At 57.9% G+C, this 20339-nt stretch overlaps 1 protein-coding gene across 6 annotated transcripts in view; it reads left to right on the top strand.

Annotated features, from left to right (window-relative positions):
- NFATC2 (nuclear factor of activated T cells 2) overlaps window positions 1-20339 on the top strand; it is a 135234-nt gene that overhangs the window by 81534 nt on the left and 33361 nt on the right. For all 6 annotated transcript variants that reach the window (XM_081291060.1, XM_081291058.1, XM_081291059.1 and 3 more), the window contains exons 6-9: window positions 3546-3686; window positions 16781-16836; window positions 17232-17358; window positions 19523-20212. In XM_081291060.1, coding sequence (XP_081147186.1) covers window positions 3546-3686; window positions 16781-16836; window positions 17232-17358; window positions 19523-20212 — 1014 coding nt within the window. The remainder of the gene's footprint in view (window positions 1-3545; window positions 3687-16780; window positions 16837-17231; window positions 17359-19522; window positions 20213-20339) is intronic.

Raw genomic sequence — 20339 nt, 5'->3', positions numbered from 1 at the left:
CAATTCAGGGGCATCAGGTTCATTCATAGCAGAGTGCAGCCACCAGCGCTATCTAGTTCTAGAACACGGTCACCACCATAAAAAGGAACCCGGTGCCTATTATCAGTCACTGCCATCCCTCCCAGCCCCTGGTCTCCACAGCCTGCTCTCCCTCCTGTGCGTTTGACCGCTGGACATTTCATCTACATGGGGAGGTACGACACTGTCCTTCTGGGACTGGTTCCTCGCACTTAGCACCAGGTGTCCGAGGTGTTGGTGTTTGGCTCCTTGACGTGACTGAGTATATTCTGCCTGGTGAGATCGCCTTCCGTTTATCCATTTGTCCATCTGTGGGCAGTTGGGTCCATGGCAGAGAGTTTACCCACCATGTTCTGACCACGTATTGACACATGTGATCTCTTGTACTGCGTGAAGCAGGCCCTTGAGAGCAGGTGTCACTGAGGAGACACCCATGACTCAGAGAAGTGACCAATAACGGGGTGGCAGATGCCAGACTCAAAACCCTGTCAGCGTGTAGGTGTGTGCTGCTGCTAGCGCTCTGCTTGCACTGGCTGTGGCCCACTGGAACCATCAGGATTGTCTTTTAGTGGGGGGAGGGGTACTGGAGATGGAACCCAGGGTGCTTTTCCACTGAGCCACATCCCCACCCTTTCTATTTTTTATTTTGAGATAGAGCCTCACTAAATTGCCCAGGCTGGTATTAAACATGTGATCCTCCTGCCTTACCTCTGGGTCGCTGGGATGATAGGCGAGTGACACTATGCCCAGCAGGACTATCTTTTAATTTTTTTTTTAAATACAGTCTACACTGGGGTTGTACCCTCAGACCATTTAAGTTAGAATCTCTAGAACTGTCTCTCAACCAGGGATGACAGTCGTGCCCTTTCCTCCTCCCTAGGGGACATCTAATCATGTCTGCAGACACATTTGGTTGTCACAGCTGGGAGAGGGGCGAGGGCGGGGCATCTGGTGGGTTGAAACCAGGATGCTGCTAAATACCCCGCAGTGCCCAGAACCACCTCCCAACGGAGGATGGCCAAGCCCTGAGTGTCGGCCGTGCGGAGGCCGAGGTGGTCCAGCGGAAGCAGGCCTGTGAGTCCAGCATCTGGGTCCCGGCTCACTCCATGTGCTGCCGGCAGAGCGGGCTGCTCTGGGGTTCCCTGTGACCCTGGAACTGGGTGCAGGGAGGGCTGAGCCCTGCATTTGTAGCCTGGCTCCTGAAGCCGTGCCTCTGGCTCTGTCTGAGTCGCAGGGCTGGACGAGGCGTGCCGGCGGCCCCCGGACTCCTCTTGCTCTCCCTTTTCTCTCTCCAGCTTTTCGTTGGAGGGACAAGTTCCTTTCAGCACAGAGGAGGAAATGCCACCCGACCACGGCCACCAGGCAGTGCTTGGGGCTGTGCGACTGGCAGGAGGAGCCGTGAGGTGGCCTCAGGAAGTGGGCGAGCGTGCCCACAGCAGGGCGGTGATTCACAGAGCGTCCCTCCCGGCCAGCCTCCTGCCCAGCACCCAGCTTGCCCCGTCCAGTCCCCGCCAGGCTGGCTGGCTGGCTGCGGGCCCTTGGTGGGCTTGCCCAGTAGTGATGACTCAGGTTTTCCACCTGTAAAATGGGAGGGGTGGCTCTGGCCACCTCCCCACCCCTGCCCTGTGCCCCAGGCCCCTGCAGCCCCCCAGCGTCATCAAAGGCAGATCTTCAGGCTGGGCCTGCAGCGGCCGCTTTCACTGCTAATAAATCTCCATTTGTGGCAGCTCAGTCAGGAGCCATCGCGGAACTCCAATATTGAAAGAAAGGATTAATAACCAGCCATGTGGGAGGAATTAGCAGCTTCTGCTGAGAGGCCTTTTACTGCATCCGTGAGCGAGCGGGCACCCCTTGCAAGAGCGCTGCCAGGCTGGTCTCCGGGAACTCAGAAACGGAGCCAGGGGCAGGGGACTGTTGAGGGTTGCTGGGCTGCGCTTCCCAGGGGCAGTGTCTGGAACCGTCTGGTGCGCAGGACAGACCCCTGCAGTGTTGCCAGGGGCCTGGCTGCTCCATCAGTGTGGCCCCAGTAGCCTAGGGCAGGTGGAAAGGGACGCTCTCGGCCGCCCTGAGCCTGCGCAGGCCAGGAGGGAAGGGTTAAGCTTGGGCCTTGGGCCTCACGCGGCTGCTGCCCAGGCTCCCGGATGGGGAGGTCTGCAGGCCTCTGGCATGGAAGGGGCTGGCCTGCTGCCCAGTGCTCTGAGCTCCGGGAGGAAGGCCAAGAGCTGGGGCTGACTCACCAAGGGGCGGGAGAAGGGAGGCCTCCCGGCTGAGCTGGGGAGGGGCAGAGAGGTGGGGCTCTGATGTGGCCAAGGCCGCTTCTCACCTGCCCGGGGAGCAGCAGAGGCCACTGTCTTCATTGTCTGCTGCAGCTGGCCTTCCTCAAGGACCAGTGGTGGCCCAAGGGGCCGAGAGATTGGGCTCTGGGGCTGGACAGGCCTGCTCAAGAGGGTTCTGATCCGAGCCTCGCCAGACACCACTTGGCCACGGGTTGACTTGACTCTCGGCTTTAGTTCCTACCCAGTCAAGTGCGAGTGATTTTAATGTCCCCTTCCTCAGGTCGCTGTGGGCGTCCCAGGGTCCTGTCTCATTTGGTGCTTGGCAGAGGCCTGTTCTCGCCCCCGCCTCTCACTAACGGCTGTTGTCAAACACACTGAGAGAGACACGGAGGGGACCCTCCACCCACATCTGTGCCCCCACCCACCAGCTCAGCCTCCTGCATCAGGAGCCGGCACTGATTCTGGCTTAGACGCAGAGCAGGACCCAAGGGAAGCCCCGGCTCCTGGTGGAGGACGAGGTGAAAAGAGATGAGCGAGGAGAGCGGCACAAAACGTATCAGAAAAGAAAGTTCTCTGAAGGCCACACAAGAAAGCGGAGTGCTGGGGAGGGGGAGGGCTGACCCCTGGCCTGGGGGGCTGTGGGTTCCCGTGGGGCTAACCCTCAGAACAGGAGGCTAAGGCAGCCCCGGGAGCCACCAGCGCTGGGGAAGAGAGCGCCAGAAGGCACACATGCATGGGATGCCCCATGCAGACGAGAGAAGGTTCTGGAAGCGTGCAGAAGCAGCGTGATCGGGGACTCCTAGGAAGTGAGGTGGTGGGGCACGTGCATGTGTTGGAGGCGACAGTGGGAATCAGTTGGGTTCCAGAGTGAACAGACAAACCCATCCTCCAGGAACGCGTCCAGCGTCCAGCAGGTGTTTCTGACAGATGCAGGGGAGAGGACAGCGACCTTCTGCCCCTTAGGAAGTAGCCACTTTCTTATTCCCCTGGCCTGCTGCGGACAGGCGTCGGTAGGTCCTGGGATTCATGAAAACAAAAACAAAACCTCGCTGTGGGGCGGAAAGCGGTTCCGGTCACCCGGGCACCTTCAGGAGAACGTGATGTTTGTAGACCTCCCTGTTGTCAGGGGTGGGAGTCCACATGTGCATGACCGCAGGTGACAGAGGTGGGCTGACCGTGTCCTGCGGAATCGTGTGGCTCTCCCAAGCAGCTGTCTCCCGTCACAGTGACCTCTTTTCCTCTTGCCCTCAGCCCAGCGGTCCGCCCACGAGCTGCCCATGGTGGAGAGACAGGACATCGACAGCTGCCTGGTCTACGGGGGCCAGCAGATGATCCTCACGGGCCAGAACTTCACGGCCGAGTCCAAGGTCGTGTTCACGGAGAAGACCACAGGTCAGTGCTTGGGGCTCCTGTCCTCTGTCTCCTGCGCTGCAGCAGGGCCTGGCGGAGGGACTCACACCGGCTCTCTTTGCTGGCCGTCTTCACCCATGGGGCAGCCACCAAGTCCCAGCTACACAGATAGGCCACAACGTTTGAACCTGCTGTTGAACGGATACTAAGTTGTCCCCACCCTCCTCTCTTCCCTTTAAAGAGGAAAAAAATTTATTTTTTTTTTTACATAGACAAATTTTTGAAACTTTTTTCCTATTTGAAGGAGAGAAGCCAAATAGCATGGTGATTGAGCTGGCTGTGCTGTGGCCCCGAATGCTCCTGGGTTCACGTACAGGCTAAGCCAGTTGTTTGCCCTGGGATCTCAGGGAAATCACATGAGCTTTGGGGGCCTCGGTTCCTTCCTACATATATGATCGTGACTGGAGTTGTCACCCGTAGGTTGTCATGACGGTTAAATGAATTGATAAGTGTCTAGTCATCACAGCACCAGGCTTATCATAGACCAGTCAACACTTTTACTTTAATTAGTGCCGTGGTTATTCTTACTCTTTGAGGGTAGTTCCTGTGGGGCCTGCATCTCTGTGGGCATCTTTTTTGTGTACTGAGGGGTGGCTCCTGGCAGCAGAGTCCTTTTGAAGCCTTTAAGTTATTGCTAAGTTCTCTTCCAGAAATCTGCAAACTGAACCTTCCACCACGTCCGCGATCGTTTCTTGCCATCCCAGATGTGTCTTTTTTAAAAAAAATTTCAAAAAACGGTGTGGACCCAGTGCCCACCGCGTGCCCCTGCTGAGCGCGGCTCATATCCTGTTTATGGACGCCCTGGAAACGCTGGGCGAGGGGCAGACTCGGCTGCTGCTCTTCTGGGCGCTGAGGTGACTGACTTTGAGCGCTGCTCCCTCCAGCTGAGGTTTGCTGCGCAGGAGAAGTGGTTTGGGTGGAGACGCGGCTGGCAGGGCTGCGGGTCCCCTTTTGTACATGGAAGTGTTGAGTTGCTGTACCCTGGGCCTTCCTGGATCAGCCACAGTCCTGCCTCCAAAAAGGCGAGAGGCCCCCAGGAGTTGGCCATGTGGTCTTGATGAACGCAGCAGACCTGGCTGGGGCCACTGCTTGGGGGGCCGTTGACCTTGAGGTCCCTGTTAAAGTCCTGGGAATAGACTTGACTTCCCAGGGCAGCCTCCAGTGGGGGAAGGGAGAGTGTAGACAGCAGGCTGGGGACTTGTCACTTGCCTGGGCAGAGGACTTATAAGGCAGAAGGGAGGGGACAGGGAAGGGTCAGCAAAGGCAGAATCCCTGGAAATCAGGGAGCCCGGGGAGGCAGGACAGTGCTTGGGGGATTCAAATAACAGCAAGCCTGTTGGTGGTGACAGAAGAGTTGGTGGAGGACGGGAGGTGGCGGGTGCAGTGTCTGTGCCTGGGCGTAGACAATGCAGGCCATCTAGTTATTGCCAGGCATCCTCTGCTCTTAGGGTGTTCGGTAGCCCCTGCCCAGCCCCCGCTTGGTGACAGTAGCACTTGCCCAAGTTGTGATGACCAAAAACGTCTCCAGACATTGCCAAATGTGCCCCAGAGGCAAACTCACCCCTGGCTGAGACCTACTGCTGTATGGTTTAGAGGTCACTAGGGGCAAGGAGAGGAACAGGATTGAGGAAAGTTCCAAAGTTCTGCCTGTGCCCGCCCCCCAGGCCACACACAGTTCCTGCCCTCAGACACCTGCACACCTGCCCCAGGTGGTTCTGAGACTGGGTGCTGACGGGAGCGTGGGCCTGACCCGCCACCCAAGGGGTCCCGGGCTTATCACAAGTTTTTCATGTTTGTGTTTCAGTCCTGCATCATGGACATTTATGCAGGTACTTAACACTCTGAGGACCTGAGTTTTGATGGTGGCTTTGCATTCCCTCTCCTGGGCCAGTGGGCCTCCTTTTTTATTGAGGCTGCGTAACATTGGGAGGGGTAGGGAGAAAGGCAGAGGCCGGAATGAGAAGTCTCCCAGCGCCAGGAAGACATGGCCTTGGCTTGGTCCAGGTACGGTCAGGGAACAGGCAGTCCTGGTGGGCTCTTGGGCAGGAGAGCGACATGAAGTGTAAATGACCAAGCAGGACCTGCCTCTCCAGACGAGATCCCTCTGCATCACCAGGAAACCGCCCTGCTGCCTTCAACAGCAAGGACATCCCTCTAAGTCCCTTTCTGGCTGAGGACAAGCCCAGGTCGACAGAGCCTCTGGGCGGAAGGGCGTGAGGTAGACCCTTCCAAGTCCCCTGGAGCCGGGCCTCAGCGCGCTCTCAAGAGTCTCAGAGCGCAGTGACTTTGAGCTGCCCGAGGGCATCAGTTCGACATGTGTTGTGTGGCTGGCTGGCAGGTGGGTGGGTGGGTGGTTAGGGTTGGGGTTGGGTGAAGGTGGACCCTTCACCCTCGGGTCCCAGTCATTGACCTCCAGATGACCTTCAGGTGGGACGGACGTGCCAAGCTGGTTTCAGCTCTGGCAAAGCCGCATGTTGAAAGCTGGACCCCACAGCCCCTCGAGAGCCGTAGGTGGCCCTGGCCTGTGGCTCTGTGAGTGCCACCTCGTCAACCCTGTGGGTGTCTGGGAGACCCATGGTGACACTCTGAGGGGTGGGGGCCTCTCTCATGGGTGATATGCAGCCTTGTCCTCTACTCCGTCCCCTGGGACCTCACTTTCCCCTCTGTGAAGTGGACAGTCCTCTGGAGGTAGGCAGCTGTGGCTACTGTGCAGGGTTCTCACCCCATGTCCCTTGTCATTTTTATGGTCCTCTGTGGTCCTTCAGGACCATGTCATATATGGTCACTACATTCTGCTCCTGCACTAGCCTGGGCTGGGCAACCTGTGGGGAGGGTGCTGGGACCTGTCACTAGTACAAGCTCAGAGGTTAAAGGCCCAGGTTTGAATCCCTGATCGGCATTTGGTAGCTGTGCCACCCTGGGTCAGTGGCTATACCTCTCTGAGGCAGCCCTTCTTCTTTTGTCAAATGCCAGTGATTCACTGCTCTTGGGAGGTGAGGGGAGGTGGTGAGGCCATACGGGGTGGGCTCTCTGCACAGGGCTTGGCCCAGTGAAAATGCTCAGTAAGTGTTGGCTTTTATTATTATCATCACTGTACTTTGGCTGTAGAAGAACAAACATGAGTAAGACTCCGCCTCATGGAACCAAGAGTCATTAAAAAACAATAAGAAGTAATAATAATGAACAGTGGGCCCAGCCTGGGTCCAAGCACTCTGTGTGTGTTAAGTACTCTGACTCTTCGTGACAGCCCTCCACAGGAAGCTGCTGACCTCCAGTGTCTGAGCCTCCGCACAGACAAGTCTAGTAACTTGGTGAAGCTCACACAGCTGGCCAGTGGCAGTGATGACCTTTGGCTCTAGGCAGCCTGGACCGTGAGCTGTCCTGCTCTGGGAAAGCCGGGGGGGCCAGGCTGCTTGGCCTGAAGCTCAGCTTCCCCGAAGCAGCAGTTCCCTGGAGCCATCTTGTGACGATAGAGGCATTTGAATTCTGTGGTTGGCTGGCGTTGAGGAACCTCTGTGCCTTCTAGAGATCCCAGGTGAATGCCGCTCCCGGGTTGAGGACAAGACACAAGCAAGGGCGTCTGAGCCACCTGGGGGCCCCCGAGGAGCGGTGGCTTCCCTGGGTGGGCGTCAGCCCCTGGCAGCTCCGGCAGAGCAGCCCGCTGGACTTGCAGGCCGCTGGGCCTGCTCCTGACCCCAGGCGCCCCCCCTCCCCGCCTGGCCGCCTCTCGCAGGGGGAATCCCTGTTGCTCAATCTCTTCTTTCCAAAACCCATCCCGGTGCCCATCTCCATGGCCACGCTGGCCGGCAGGGCGCTGCGGGCGGGTGGAACAGCCGAGTTTTCCAAGGGGAACCCCAGCTGTTTCTCGCATTAAGGAAGGTGACAGCCTCGGGGCTAATCTTAGCCCAGCGCTAGGTCATCGGCACCACGGGCTCCAAGGTTCTTTTTATAGCTGTCAACTAAAGTGGGATCGGCAGTTTCCACTCCAGCAAGATGACACTGGAGCTGGAAAAACAGGGGGAGGGGGCGCGGCTCCGCGGCCAGCCCGCTCGGTGTTTTGGAAAATGGCATCTTATTTATAGCAGCAGTAATAATAATAGTTATCGTGTTGTTTTTACTCCTATTTTTAATTATTTTCTTGACTTAGGTGGATCTGTGAGATCTGGCCCTTCTCTAGCTCTTCGGGCCTTGCCCCTGCCTTGCTGGGTGATGCCCGTCCTGCTGCTTTGTCCTCGCAGCCTGTGCTCCTTCCTGGGGCGAGGGGCTTTGGTGTTGCTCCCAGGACGTTCCTCCACTGTTTCTTTACGAAGCTGCGGTCTCCTGGGCCTCAGGTCGAGGCCTCGTCCGCCCGTCCTCAGGGTGCACCTGCCCGTCTCTGGCTCTCGTGGCACCAAGGTTGCCACTGCAGTCCCCTGGCCCGTCGGCTCCTTTGCAGCCCGGCCTCGGGTGCCAGCCTCTGCTCCCCGGAGAGCGGGGACTTGGCACTTGGTGCTCTGCCCTCGGTGTGTAGAACAGTCCCTGCACGTAGCAGGTGCTCCTTCAGGATGCTCAGTGACAGTGACATCTCTCTTGATGCCACTCCAGCTGGGACAGGCAGGGGGCGTCCCGCCACTTTACAGGTGGGGTAACTGAGGCTGAGAGAGGTCAAGCAGGGGGCACAGGCCAGGCCACAGCTGCTGGCAGAGCCGGGGACCCCCAGGCAGCTTTGACCTCAACCCTGGCATGGAGTCCTTGACCAGGTCAGAGCAGCCCACGGAGCCATCAGCGTCTTCCCCGTGACCACTCTGGGTGATGGCCGAAAGCCACTGCTGCCTTCTTCGAGGGGTGAATATGGCATGACCTTCCAGGCAGGGGTCACACCGGCCAGGCCAGGTCGCTCCTGACTTCAGTGGGAACCCTGACCCCCGGGGCCTCGGGGGAGTCGGGGGTCCCAGCCAAACACTGCAAAACAGGAAAAAATCTAAGGGCACAAAAACACAAGTGACGTTGCAGCGGAAACGGGTTGCCATGGCGCTTGCACCCTGCCCGCCCAGGCGGGCTCAGTGTCTGGAAGGTTCCTCCGCATGACACAGGGGCCTGGAATGCTTGGCCTGGTGAGTCCTCTGTGCAGGCCCGGCCGGCCAAGGAGCTCCCCGGCTCTGGGCTCTGCGTGTCCCGAGGGGGCGTAGGCTGGACTCCGGCCGACGGCAGATTACTCAGCTTTGAGACTCAGATTGTTTGAAGGGAGTTTTGTTTTGCTGGCCTGTTCTCTTGGAGCGGCCTGATGGCAGAAGCTCCCGTCACCTGTCGAGAGGGCAAATTGATTTTTTAGAGAGGAGGCGTGGGCGGCGGAATTCCCTCTTTCCCACTGAGTCATCGTGTCCTGACATGAGTCATTTTATGACTTGGAGGTTCCCAAAGGTTGTATTTGGAGCTTTGTTTAATAAATAGAAATGCATGTGCTTAAAATATATTTCTAAAAATTTTTTTTTGCTAACTAAGTGTTTTTCCACGCATCAGTCTCCTAGGAGAGTTGGCGGCCTCCAGCGGACCTCTCCCCTGCCACCTGTTTCTCTCCCTGGGTTCATGTCACTAGGGTGGTCTTTGGAATAATAGCCCCGGGATGGGAATCTCTCTGTTGAGTTCTCTCTGGGAAATGTCAGGCTCCAGGCTGGGCCAGAGCATGACTAAGGCGCTGCAGACCTTTGCCCCCGTGACTCACGACCAGAGTGTCAACAGCCCCCTGGGCTTGAGCCCACAGCTTACGGCTTGGCTGGGGCACGGAGTGTTCCCCCAGGGACAGAGGCCAGCCTGCAGCTCCGAAGCCCCTTAAGAGAAGATGGTCTCATTTTCAGAAGCCCAACCTTTGCTTGCACATAAGATCAGACTGTCAAGTAGAAGGACCCTGCAGTTCATCCTCCTCCACCCCTTAGAAAGAGGCCACAGAGAAATGAGTTCTCGAATTAACTCGGGTTTGAGCGTTTCCGCCACCCGATGTCATTCTTAGTGCAGAAGCCATTGTGGGATTGGCAGGTAGCAGGCTGGACTGTGAACACCCAGCAGACTTGGCCTGAAGCTTGGATTAACCACGTGCTAGCTCCTCAGGACTCAGTTTCCTCACCTCTACAACGGGGAGGGTGGTGTTTTAGCAATAAAAGAATTCAAGGAATTGAAGATGCCAGGCAGTTAGTAGGTGCTCAGGCTGTGTCAGGTGCCTTCTCTGTGCCTTGGGGAGCTCAGTTTGCTCTGCGTGGGCCTGAGGGGGGATATGTTGGTTCCCATGTGGATTAGAATGGCTCAGAGATGGGGGACTCCTGGCCTTGGGGACTCCTGGCCCCGACGTCTGACGGAGCTGGAGGACTTGACACATGGCCGCTGTCTCACCTCCCCCTTTTGCAGATGGGGAAGCTGAGTCACACAGTGCAGTTGACAGGCTTCCTTGAGGTGACAGAGTTCCTCAGTGGAGGATGGGGCTTCACACCCCAGTTTCCGGGTTCCCAGAGCTACTAGCTGTCTGACACGGGGGTCACCTGTGGATGGTGGCTGGTGCAGAGGAGAGTGCTGGGGTGGGAGGAGCAGGGGCTGATAGTGGCCTCCAGGACTGACCACACATGGTCTTTCTGCTTCCCCTGACTCACGCAGCCCCTGTGCCTCCATACCCACCCTCTGGCATTTATTGAGCACCTACTGTGTGCAGTACTGGGTCAGGTACGTGACACACGACAGATAAAATCCCTGGCCTTGGGGTTGGGTAGTCGCAGACTTCTTTATGAGCAGCACACTTTGAGATGAGAAGAAGTGCGACCTGAGAACCGGGAAACCTGGTCCTGGGGGTGACAGGGTCGGGGAAATGCAGGATGGCCCAGCTAACCCTGGAGGGAAACAACGAGTTCCTTTAGTAAGGTGTGTCCTGGCCATTGGCAGGGGTTAGAGACATACAGTTTGTGAAGTTCAAATGTAACTGGACGTTGGGTATTTTATTGGTGAGATTGGGCAATCCCAGGTAGAGAGGGCAGGGAGGAACTTTCCCAAAGCACCCGCTCTAAGCAGAGCCCTAAAGTTGGATCAGAACAGCTGTTGAGGGAAGCGGGTGGGGAAGGATCTGTCAGGGCCAAGGTGGCAGCGTGGGGATGACTCGGGTGCTTGAGGAGTGGCAAGCAGGGAGGGCCCTGGCCCCTCGCGGATAGTGGGGAGAAACCAGCCAAACCCGGAGAGGGTGCTGGGAGGGGTGGGCGGTGCTGGCCCCGTGGGTGTGGCCAGGATCGTGGGTCACCCACAGCAGCGGGTGGTTGCCTGAGAAGTGTAGAGTGTGGGGCATTGACCTGTCTGGTTTGCCGTTTTTACCAGATCCTCTCTGGTTTACCGTCATGAGACCGCCCTGGTGATCTGCACACAGCATGGACTGGGGACGGGGTGTGCAGGTGGCTCTGGGAGGTGACTCGAGTCTCTGCTCCAGTTGTGGGGGACAGGGATGGTTGGGACAGGCCCCTGGTGGTGGAGGTGGACAGGAGAGAGGTGCTGGGCATCAAGACCTCAGAGTCCATCGGGGTGCCATCACCATCTGAGACGTGAGATGCCCCTAAGCCGAGGGGACATTTCTAATGACCCATGCCTGTGCTTATAGGGAGGATCCGCTTTTCTGCTAGTCAGCCGTCATCAAGAGCAGACTGAAATGACTCCAGCCGTCTTTATTTAGCTAAGTTTTGGAAAGCAGAGCCGGGACTGCGAGGCATCAGGCACGGTGTGCTAACGCGAACTGACACTCTGATTTCCTCCCCGTGCCCTGAGCCCAGCGGCGTGCTCACCGCCCCAGGGCCGACACGTCTGCCTTCCTCCCTTGAAAGCTCGCCCCCCCTCCCGCGTGCTGTCACCAGCCCACGGGCGTCCAGACTGACCACTGAGGCCAGCCCTCCTGTTTGCCGTGCGCTTCCATCCCAGCGCCACGGAGCTGCACAGAGGGGTAGCCTAGCGTCCCGCCATCTCCCAGCAAAGGGCTCTTGCTTGTCCGCAGGGCTCCTCCCCTGGAGCTGGTGCCAGGGCTGAGAGGCTGACGGATCCCTGCACCCAGGGCTCTCCTGCAGCCTCTCCCAAGACCCAGCCCCTCCTCCTGGGCTGCTGGCTCTGCTGCTTGCCGTGACTGAGCCTTGGCAGGGCCGTTTCCGTGCTGGCTGACCGTGCCTGTCGACTTAGGATGGGAGAGGTGGCCCCACATCTGCTCAAGACACCAGAGCTCTTGGTTTCATCTCAGATGGGTGCAGAAGACGGGGTCTCTAGTGCGGCTCATGAATGAGGGTTTGCCAGAGCCCAGCCTGGAGCAGGGCCGAGAGCGGATGGTGCAGAACTGCTGCGCACGGCACCGAGTCCTGCCAGGGCCGCGTGGCCAGAGAGTGTTGTTCCTCGTCTGCACCTGTACTCTCAACGCCTTCCTCTTCAGTTGATTAGCATAAGGGACTCTTCGAGAAGGGCCCAGCGGTTCCTCTCTGTCAGGCCTTTTACTGGAAAGGCCTATGGTCAGATGTTTCCTGAGCTCTGACTGTGGGCCATGCAGGGGGCTGCTGAGACCAGTGTGTTCATTGATTCACTTAGTATTTACTGAGCAACTATTACAGACCAGACACTCTTACTGGGACAAGGCAGAGGATTAAGTAGGTGTGGCCCTGCTCTTGGGGCTTGGGACTTGAAGTGAGAAGAGATGCCAACCTGTAGGTAGCTAAAATAACGTCGGAGAGTGGGAGAGAAGCAGAAGATGAGAGGTGGCTGCCAGGGGACCCTGCTGAGGGAGGGAACGGACTGGGCATGAGGGTCAGGAGAAGAGCGGGGGGCAGTGGTGGCGTGGTCTGGGGCGTGGAGACGGAGCAGGCTGGCTCTGGAGGGTAGGGCAGGCCCGGTGGCTGAAGTCAAGCTGGGTGTGGGGTGGCGTCCCCATCCCAGCAGAGGTGAGCAGCTCACGTCCTCTTCTCTCTGGAGTCCTCTCAGTCTGGACACCCCTCAAGGGCAGGTAGGCCAGCAGGGTCCTCCGTGGCCCCACAGCCTGCTGAACGGGAGCAACTTCCTGGGCTAGTGGTCCACATCTGGCCTCCACGCAGCCTGGCCCCACAGGGTCCTGGAGACGAGCAGGTGGCACAGTCTGCACGGTGCGCTCGGCACCAAATGAGAAAATGCAGACAAAGCTGCCCACAGTCCCCCGCGCTCCTGCATCCGTGGTGGCTGCCCACAGTCCCCCGCGCTCCTGCATCCGTGGTGGTGCCCACAGTCCCCCGCGCTCCTGCATCCGTGGTGGCTGCCCACAGTCCCCCGCGCTCCTGCATCCGTGGTGGCTGCCCACAGTCCCCCGCGCTCCTGCATCCGTGGTGGCTGCCCACAGTCCCCCGCGCTCCTGCATCCGTGGTGGCTGCCCACAGTCCCCCGCGCTCCTGCATCCGTGGTGGCTGCCCACAGTCCCCCGCGCTCCTGCATCCGTGGTGGCTGCCCACAGTCCCCCGCGCTCCTGCATCCGTGGTGGTGCCCACAGTCCCCCGCGCTCCTGCATCCGTGGTGGCCCAGGCCTGAGCACCGGCCTGGGGCACGTCAGCCAGTCGGCTCTGTGACATGAGGGGCGTGTTTCCAGGTCAGAGAGTGTGGCTCTTCTTACTCTACTGGCTTCCCAGCATCCTGACACCTCGTGGGCTTGGTGGCCCTGCCTATTTGCAGGTGGCTGTCGTGAACTCAGCAGGCCCCTGTCAGCGAAGACTTTCTGTGGCCACTTTTTATATTTGTAAGGAAGAATGTGAGGCATCGAAACAAACGAAAAACTTCGATCCTCACCAGAGCATGCGGGTCAGGAGGGCCACCAACTCTCTTCTCCTAGAGGGGACCCACGGGACACACCGGGTTCTAAAGTAACAATGGCGGCACAGACCACGGTGGGGCCTTGGGGGGGGCGTGTCCTGTGCTGTGTGCACCTGCGCACTGTTCAGTTTCGACTCCAGACTCCTGGAGCTCAGTGGTGCCAGCTTCACCATTTTTGCCTATGAACAAACTCAGACCTAAGAGGTGTGCACCCTGAGGGCCACACAGGCCGTACATGGTGACAGGAGGACTTGACCTGGACACAGTGGCTTCGGGCTGAGTGTTTATTTTGCTTCTGGTGCATGAGCATCGGGCGGGCCTGCCCCGGACGTGTACACCAGCAGACGTGGGGGGGGGGTGCAGCCGGGAAGTTGGCCTTGGGACCTTCTGTAAACCACCCAGTTCCCTCAGTGACAGTCCCTTGAGCTGTGTCTTCCTCGCTGTATAAATCTAAATGGAGAAGGAGGTGGTGTCAGCTTTCACTTCCTGCTGGGGACCCGTGTGCTCATGCAAGGTACGGCCAGCAGGGTCGCGCCTCTGAGCTTCTGACCCTAAAGGTGCACAAGAAAGAAGTTAGCCCCCCGCTTCACAGGCCTCCAGGTACCCCCACATCTCTCATGCCTGTGACCCCTCACACTTTCTCTTAACGTCAAGTTAATGGTGTAAAAGACCCATTTTTGAAAGCAAAGAAAGTCAAGCGCCTGACACGACAGATGCTGCCTCTTTGCAGGTTCCTTCCTGGGGACAGAGGTGCTGGAAGGTGCAGCCAGAGGACGTTTACTGGACTCTGGTTCAAGGATGCTTGTTCATTCCAGTCGTAGCACGTGGCGGAAAGTATGCGAAAGAGCTATTAAGAAGTCAGTGTAGGAATAACCTGGTGCCACCGGTCATAATCGTCACCCTCACCAACATGCCAGGCATCTTGCTGAATCCTCATGAGGACCCTATGAGGCCTAGGGATGTGAGATCCTCAGAGTTTGGATTAAAGGCAGAGAGAGGTCTAGTGTCTTATCCCAGGTCACACAGCTAGTTGGAGGAATCAGGGATTTGAAGCCGGCTCTTATGTTCCAAAGTTGAGGGAGCCCAGGAATAAAGAGGATTGAGGTGACGTGGAGGGGAGTTGTCCTGGCTGCAGCGGGTGCTCAGGGTTACAGTCAGCATGTGGCAGAGAACACTGGGGTGGCAGGGACTCCTCCTGCACCCTGGGGCTGCTTTTCCCCTCAGACCTGCTGGGCCAGGGGAGGCCTCAGGTTGTGGTGGCCTCGCCCTTGCCATGGGGTGTCCTGGGGCAGTGCTGGGACGGGCTCTCCTGGGGCTGAGCTCTGTGGAGGAGGGTTCAGGGGCCCTGCTTCCCTCCCAGGCGTGAGCTCCTGAAGACCGGCCTCCCCCACCTGGGAACCGTACTCCATGTAGAACCAGCCAAGTTCTGGTGGCGGCAGAGCTCAGCCTGGCCGGCGAGCGCTGGGGCGAGGGTCACGAGCAGACATTGACCATTGCTTCCTCTGTGAACGTCTGACCTGGCCTCTGGCTCAGGGCTCGGTTTGCAGTCAGCGCGTGAGGACACTCTTTTGGAAGGGGACCCATCTGAGTCGCTGCACTCCTGGTGGTAACCTCTCTTGAGAGGGGTCACGCGGTTCTTTTGGGTGGCCTTTGACCCGTCTTTGACATGGAAACAAGGATTGAGATCTTTGCTCATGGAAGGACTAAGCCCTGAGGACCTCTGTTCAGCTGCCTTGATGTCCACCTGTCTGTCCTTTCCTGCTTCCCTTTGTGCAGTGTCTGGTGTTGGGACTTCCTCTTGGGCCCCTCAGCAGCCTATGGAGCTGCTGACTCTCTGGGATACTCAATCACAAAGTATTTCCCTGCAGCGTGGTGCAGAGACTGCATGGGGATACCTTGTCCGTCCGCAGGGACCTCGTGCCGTAGTTAGATGGGCACGTTCCTTTGCTGATGCCGGGGGTGGGACCCAGGGCCTCTGCAGGCTCAGCTTGGCTCCTGGCTCCTCCTCTTTTGATTTCTCAGGGACTTCATCTGACAGCCCAAGGCCGCAGACCTGGTTGTCACAAAGGTCTCCAGCTTGTCCACTGCTTGTTCTTTGCAAGATCTTCCAGGTTGCGCCTGCCTTCCTAGCAACCTTTGTGTTAATGGTGGGGTGGTGGTGGGCCATTCCGGTAGGTTCCAACAATGCTTGCAGCCCAGATTTCTCAGGTTGAGCTTTAGAGCTGAGACCACGTGGGTCCAGGTCTGAACTGTCAGGGAAGATGCTATTGGCCATGCTCAAGGAAGGGGCGGGGGCTCTATGGTCAGATGTCAGGGTGGGCCACCCACTGCAGCCCTTCTAGGGGTTCCTCTGCAGGTGAGCCTGGGGGAGTCCTGTAGTCAAGAGGCCCATTTGACTTTGACTCAGCGTTTTCCAAATACTTATTAGCTTGTAGAAGTTTCCCCTTCTCGTAAAACCCTTTCATATCCTTCAGAGTCAATGTTCCACAAACACCCTGGAAACGCCGGTGGAAATGATTTGTTTCAGCTGAAAACTGCCCAGTGGCCAATGTAGGTGGTCAGCGAGAGAAGCCTGTGATCTGCAAATGCAGAGTTGTGTTTGGCCCAACTTTTTGGCCCCAAACTGGGGAACCAGTGCTCGGCTCCCGGGAAGGAGAATTCACTGTTGAGCAAAACCTCCTCAGTTGGTGTCCTGACTCACACTGTGAGATCTGGGCTCTCTGTTGCCGGAAAGGTGTGGGGTGGGCTCCTGCGTCTCCACGCACCCTGGTGACTCAGGAGCCAGGACCCCGTTGAGGTCACTGGGTTCCCTCCTAGGCCAGAATGTCTAAATCACCTGGTTCTCAGACAATGGAGAAGGCACATCTGGGACGGTCAGGGATCCATAATGAGGCCCCAGGGACACGCTTGGCATTTGCAGGACCTTTTGGAAATAGCCTTTGGTTGAACAAAGCATGTCATCAAGTATGATACATAACAATACTTTTTTTTTTTTTTTTACTTGAAAGAGAAGTAACTTTTGGATACAGAGGAAAAGTTAAGGATGTAGAATTCTGAGCAATGTCTAATTTTTTCCTGTTTTCTGTGGTCAGCATGCCTTGCACTTGGAAAAGAGTCATCCTTGTAGGGAGGTGTACACATAGGCATGTGCACACACAGCACACCTTACTGAAAAACTCGTCCCAAGGTGACCCTGGGGGGGGTGGGTTTTGGGCCTGAGCCTTGGTTTCTGGTAGTTTCTTCAGAGTCTGTTGCTTTCTGCTTTCCAGATGGGCAGCAGGTCTGGGAGATGGAAGCCTCCGTGGATAAAGACAAGAGCCAGCCCGTAAGCCTGGGGTGCGGACTTCAGGTGGCAGGGGGTCCCGAGCCCCCGCCCTGCTTCCTGTCTCTGTTCTGTTTCCTTGTCCCCCTCCCTCCCTCCTTCCTCCGCCGCGTCTCCCACTGTGGTGGATCTGGCAGGCACTCAGGAAGTACATGTCGAACCTGCGTGAGTTCAGTCTTTATGGGGCCAGGTCCCCTGGTTTGAGCGGTGGGGTCTTAATAGACACCGGTGCAGCCTCTTCCCTAGCCACGGCTGAAAGGCTCAGTTCCCCTTCAGTCGGATTTCACCTGTCAGCACAGGGTGCCCTGCCGTTAGGTGGGCTGGCTGAATGCCCCTGGGGTCTTGGTGGGAGTGCAGACCCTGCTGCAGTTGAGTCCATGACGACCCCTTCCTTCCAGAACATGCTTTTTGTCGAGATCCCTGAGTATCGGAACAAGCACATCCGCACCTCCGTGAAGGTGAACTTCTACGTCATCAATGGGAAAAGAAAACGAAGCCAGCCTCAGCACTTCACCTACCACCCAGGTGAGGAGCTCCCCGACTCCTGTTCTGGTGGAGACAGCACAGTCTTGAAGCACGGGACTCGGGACTCCTATGGTCTGCTTCCAGCTGGGCTACCTGGGGCCAGGCTCAGCTTTCTCATTTGTCAGATGGCAACGTCCTCATAAGAATTATGAAAATCAAATGCACATCAGACACTTGGCGCAGTGCATGATAGGCTGATGTCAATGATATCAGCTCTTATTATTTTCCTTTGGGTGGGGGAGGGAGAAGGCCATGGGTAGATGGGTGTGAGGGGTTGATAAGCAGATGACTGCTGTCACTGTCTTGGATGTGACCATTCTAGAGGTCAGAAGTGGGCATGCCCTAAAGCTGCAGACCCTCGGTGGATGTGATGGGTAGGCTCCCGGCGGCCAGTGGTGCTCCTGGGTGGATAACCAGGCCCCGAGCTCTCAGCCCCAGATGCACATGTTCCCAAGAAAGGTGATGACTGCCATCTGTCATTCATTCATTCATTTGTCCCCAAAGTATTTGAGCATGGGGACTGTAGACATGACACAGGAGTGGGACGGATGAAACCCCGCCAACCTGAACGGACCCTGGGGGGGGCTGCTAATAGAGAAGGCTGATGTTATTGGCACATTGGTGATAACAAGGCTGCAGAAGAGCTGGTCAGGAACAGCCAGGAAAGTGGGATTTTAAGTTAAAACATTTGTCTTCAAGCTCTTCTGGGGAATAGGCTAGAAATTTCCCAGAGAAGGGCCTGCCGGACACTTTCCCAGAGTGGAAGCCCGTGACCTGTGCCACCCAGAGCATCAGTCCTGTCTTCGGCCAGTTTGAGATCTTTCAACAAAGGGGACACCTGGTCCTGGTGAGCTTGGCTTTGGAGGCACGTGTCCCTGCAAGGACACCCTGTTCCAGGACTGACGTCACACGTGGTCAGGAGTAGCGGTCAGATTACCAGACCACATGGGCACCATTGGGTGGGCTCTGGGCTTCAGCTCAACCCTTCCTTTCAATGTAGAGGGTGTCAGTTACCTTTTGTGGGGTGGTCTCATTTGAGGCCACAAGGCGTCCCTGGGCCTGGCCTCCCTGGGCCTGGCCTCCGTGCTTACTCTTTTGGCCGAGCAGGGTTGAATGAGCCCTCTGGCCCCTGGCTGGGCCAGGGACCCAGATGCTGGCCTTCAGATGGCCTCTTGAGAAGTGACTTTGGTAGTTGAGTTGGCCCTGCTGTCCCGCTCACCCCCTCCTCTAACCCTGGTGCTCGGGAGGCCACCTCAGGCCTGTCCTGCCACTAGTTCCTTTACTCCAGTGACAGGGAAAGTGGTTCCTGCACTTGGGGCCCCGGGGAAGGACCGTTGCTGGTGACTCATGCCAGGCAGCGGTGACTCTGTGGGTAGTGGTGGTCATGGTGGCACCCACGGCAAGGTAGCAGCGGCAATGGCAGACTCCTCGCACCTTCTGCAGGCCAGTCGCTGGGCTCCGTGGCAGGTATCCAGGTCTCAGTCTCCCACCAGCCCCACTGAGCAGCTGGGATTGCTTCTACCAGGAACAGGCGGGGAATCCGAGGCCTGCTCTTGCTCCCTAAAGCACTACAGAAGGGAAGAGGTTGAGGGCTGCTCTCTGGTCATGCCCTCCTCCGGGCAATGTCTGAGTGCCCATTAAACAGCTGTTTTTTGGGGCCCAGAGACCCAGCACTGGACGAAACAGATAGAAGCCTTCCCCGGGACAAGCTGGCGTTCTGGAGGAGGGTGGTCAGTTGATCAGGCACATAAGACAGGGACAGTACAGCAGATGGTGACATGTAAGAAGGAAGACCGGGACAGGGGCAGGAGCTGCTGCCAGGGTCAGGAGGGGAGGGAAGGTTCAGTCTTCAAATGACGTCTTGAGAAATGGTGCTATTTCTCAAGAAGCTGGACTGTGACTGTCCCAGGCCTGAGTCAGACCTACCAGCCACCTGTCCAGTTTGGAAAGATCTATCACCTGAGATCATTGCACCATGAAGTTTCCACCTTGAGAGAACTGATTGCCCAGGGAGCCTTTCACCCCAGGGTAGTAAGTGGCAGAGCCCAGCCCTGGGATCCACCACTGGGACTGCCAACGCCTGTCCCCAGCCTCTGTCCGCTTGTCCTCGGGACACATCCGCAGCTCACTGCGGTGCTGAAGCGCGTGCTTTCTCTCCTTGCAGTCCCGGCCATCAAGACGGAGCCCACTGATGAGTATGACCCCTCTCTGATCTGCAGCCCCGCCCCCGGGGGCCTGGGGAGCCAGTCTTATTACCCACAGCACCCGATGGTGGCCGAGTCCCCCTCCTGCCTCGTGGCCACCATGGCTCCCTGCCAGCAGTTCCGCTCAGGGCTCTCGTCCCCTGATGCCCGCTACCAACAGCAGAACCCAGCGGCTGTCCTCTACCAGCGGAGCAAGAGCCTGAGCCCCAGCCTGCTGAGCTACCAGCAGCCCACCCTCATGGCCGCACCCCTGTCCCTCGCGGATGCCCACCGCTCCGTGCTGGTGCATGCCGGCTCCCCGGGGCAGAGCTCGGCCCTGCTCCACCCCTCCCCGGCCAGCCAGCAGGCCCCACCGGTGATCCACTACTCGCCCACCAACCAGCCGCTGCGCTGCGGGAGCCACCAAGAGTTCCAGCACATCATGTACTGCGAGAACTTCCCGCCAGGCGCTGCCCGGCCCGGCCCGCCTCCCGTCAGTCAAGGGCAGAGGCTGAGCCCGGGCTCCTACCCCACCGTCATCCAGCAGCAGAATGCCACCAGCCAAAGAGCCGCCAAAAACGGACCCCCAGTCAGTGACCAAAAGGAAGTATTACCTGCGGGAGTGACCATTAAACAGGAGCAGAACTTGGACCAGGCCTACTTGGACGATGGTAAGAAGCTCTGCTTCCCCATTGCCGGTCGGGAAGGGCCCCGGCAGCTGCCCCAGAAACCCACTGGGGGCCCAGGTGTAAATGCTTCGGGCCTCAGTGTCCGCCCTTAATGAAGGGGCTAGTAGAA

This window comes from Spermophilus citellus, assembly GCF_964194105.1.
Source record: "Spermophilus citellus genome assembly, chromosome: 4".
Taxonomy (NCBI): Eukaryota; Metazoa; Chordata; class Mammalia; order Rodentia; family Sciuridae; genus Spermophilus; species Spermophilus citellus.
The sequence above is the reverse complement of the archived record's forward strand: the minus strand, read 5'-3'. Positions and strand labels throughout refer to the sequence as shown.